The 2565-nt window shown below is 39.3% G+C and overlaps 1 protein-coding gene across 1 annotated transcript; it reads right to left on the reverse strand.

Annotated features, from left to right (window-relative positions):
* Positions 1 to 478: 478 nt before the first annotated feature.
* Positions 479 to 2170, reverse strand: LOC149139480 (glutamate receptor 2.1-like). Its single transcript, XM_089450732.1, has 5 exons — positions 1858 to 2170; positions 1277 to 1773; positions 953 to 1180; positions 744 to 775; positions 479 to 611 (listed from the first exon to the last, which is right to left on the reverse strand). Exons 1-5 carry the CDS (start codon positions 2168 to 2170, stop codon positions 479 to 481), a joined length of 1203 nt encoding a protein of 400 aa, XP_089306858.1.
* Positions 2171 to 2565: the final 395 nt, after the last annotated feature.

A 2565-nucleotide genomic window follows, 5' to 3' on the forward strand; every position in this document is an offset into this window, starting at 1 on the left:
TGTGCAGGCTGTGTTATTTAACCATTTGTTTTTAATCTGTTGTATTTGTTTGTCCTCTGAAAGAGACTGAACAGCTGTGGAAATATCAGAGACGAGGGGATCGCCCTTGGGAAATACTTGTGCAAAAGTGTTGATTCATAAAGACTAACGATATATAGAAGAAGTCATTTATAGATAGGAATTCATGAAAATTATTGAATATTTGATGCAACTTACAAAGCCAAAACCCCGAGTCGCGTAGATTGGTCCAACCATTGCATAGTTGCATTGTGAAGCTAGAAAAATGCGGATATAAGGAATCTCGTCGAAAATGGTAGCAACTGTGCCTTTTGAAAGAGCCTCTCCAGTTTCCTCTGCTGACGAAAATGTTCTAAGACTTTCGTTGGCTATGTGAAACTGGTCCCTTAGTTATTCACCTACAAAAGTTTGTTCCTGATACCCTACTGGTGCTCCACTGACGCGGAGAGATTCAACATTTTTAATACCATGAATCAACTTTTGTGCTGTGAGAATAGACGTCAAACTGGCCGTATAGCTGGATGTTAGAATCAAAACTACGAATAGCCAGATTAGAAGCACCGATCGAGACAAACTGCTCACTAACTTCACCCCTGTAGTACAATTTATAAACCGGAACAAAAAACTTCATCTAAAACCATCTAAATAGTGATGTTGTGCTTCTTTTATATATTTTAAACCACAGAAGAGAAAAAAGTCATTCAAAGCGAAGGAGAATCGCTTACCGTGAGAGAAAGCCAACGTAGAGAAAGAAAACCTGGAACAACACGGCAAACAGAAAAGAAGAAAAGTCAGCTTACTGGAGACTAACGCCACAACATAAATAAAACCGTCCGCAGATCAAGGATACGTATTAAGAGTAAATTATGGTGGGAGAATACCAGAGTAGAGTCATCACTTGGTCTCTGGGATTTCCTCTGAACTCAGGATTTACCCTATGCTCAAATAGCCATATTACGCATCCTGTGAATATGAAAAATGCCCCTATTGTGCACCACATGCCTATTGTAAAAAGCAGCATGAATGCCCAAGCCTTATATGCTTTGTCCGCCTTGACAGGAACTACCATTACAAGACCTGATTCCATGAATGGTTGTGTGAAATCGACATAATTACTTCGGTTAGACAAAATTGTGATATCGGCAATAGTTGCATCAAATTTCTGTCAACCAATCTTGAAATCAATATCTACAGGAGCCGAATTCTTGGTAATCATAAGAATTAGAAATCTAATAATTCAACGGGCTATAGAAGATACCTTGAGATGAACTTGATAGACAAGGTCATCATAGGAGTGTGTATGGTTCTCGTCGCCATAGGGAATGAGATCATAAGGCAATGCATAATCGAGTCTGTTCATAACCGCCTCAAATACATCTGTACAGAAACCAGTCACGTTGCTACGATTACGACTACAGTGAAATGCAAATGTGACAAATTCAGTGAATCCATGCTTTATGGGAACTCCAATTTTCAATCTCCTACCACTAGTTGGTTGTTCCCAACCATGAGGCACTTCTGCAAATCCACCGGGCCAAATGACACTTTTAAGATTGTCGAACGTATTATTGTGGTTTGACGGCGATGATGAACCAGAGGGAAGTTGTTTGGAGAGCCCAGTTTCATTACTCCAATACCCAATAATATTGTAGCTTTTACCCACAACATTGGCTATCTCATAAGTAGAACCCACAATTTCTCCATCTTTGAGCTCAACAACTCCGCTCACACCACTAAATTCTGCCTTGAGGAGCTCTGTCAATAACTATGGTCCTTCCTGCAAGACCTTTAGTTGTGTAAAACTTGGGGAAGAACTTATGGGCTTCATAAAATTAAAACTTGTGTTTCCTAGATTCCCAATTGCCCGAGCTATCATCCAGACGGCATCGTATGCAAATGAGCCGTAAATATTTATTTCAGCCTTTTCTTCATGACAGTATTCGAGCCTAAATTGGCTTTTCCACCTTCCACGGAAATCTGCAAGCTTCTTGGAATTCTGGATATAAGTTTTGACTCCTAGGAGGCCTTGCATGTATTCCATGGAAGAAGGATTTTGTTGAAATGCTAATTTCAACTGGCGTGGAGTGACAACGACTGCAAATAGTTTTACCTTTTCGATGCGATGAGATTGCAGATCGCAAATCGCGTGCATGCCCACTACCTCCGTCTGTTCACTTAATTTCTAGCGATTGCGATGCGATCCGATCGCATATCGCAAATCGCACCATATGTTTGTGCTCCATTTTTTTTCTTTCCGCCCAATGCGATTTCGCGATGCGATCAAATCGCAAATCGTAAATTGCATATTTCAATGGTTGAAGTACAGACCTGCAAAATGAATTTGACGTGAAGTAAAAGTTTCATTTACCGCTAGTTTTGTCAGTAAAATAGTAAATGTAATTTACTGTGGGTTGGTAAGTTTTGGTAAGGATTTTAATTTTATAGTTTTTTATTTTTCACGGGAGTTTTGTCTTAGGGCATAAGTAAAACAATATGTAATTATTTTTATGTTGTTCTGTGTATGTAATGGAAGCAATGAAATGCACA

Source organism: Pinus tabuliformis, chromosome X, assembly GCF_031772625.1.
Source record: "Pinus tabuliformis cultivar Carrire ecotype Pingquan chromosome X, CPIR1, whole genome shotgun sequence".
NCBI lineage: Eukaryota > Viridiplantae > Streptophyta > Pinopsida > Pinales > Pinaceae > Pinus > Pinus tabuliformis.

Bases quoted from the DNA above. Each gene is read 5' to 3' on its own strand.
- LOC149139480 (XM_089450732.1), bottom strand. From the start codon at position 2,170: ATGCACGCGATTTGCGATCTGCAATCTCATCGCATCGAAAAGGTAAAA. The intron at 1,181-1,276 runs GTATCTTCTATA...ATTGGTTGACAG, and splicing joins TCTATCAAGTTCATCTCAAG to AAATTTGATGCAACTATTGC. The intron at 612-743 runs GTAAGCGATTCT...ATTGTACTACAG, and splicing joins TACGTTGGCTTTCTCTCACG to GGGTGAAGTTAGTGAGCAGT.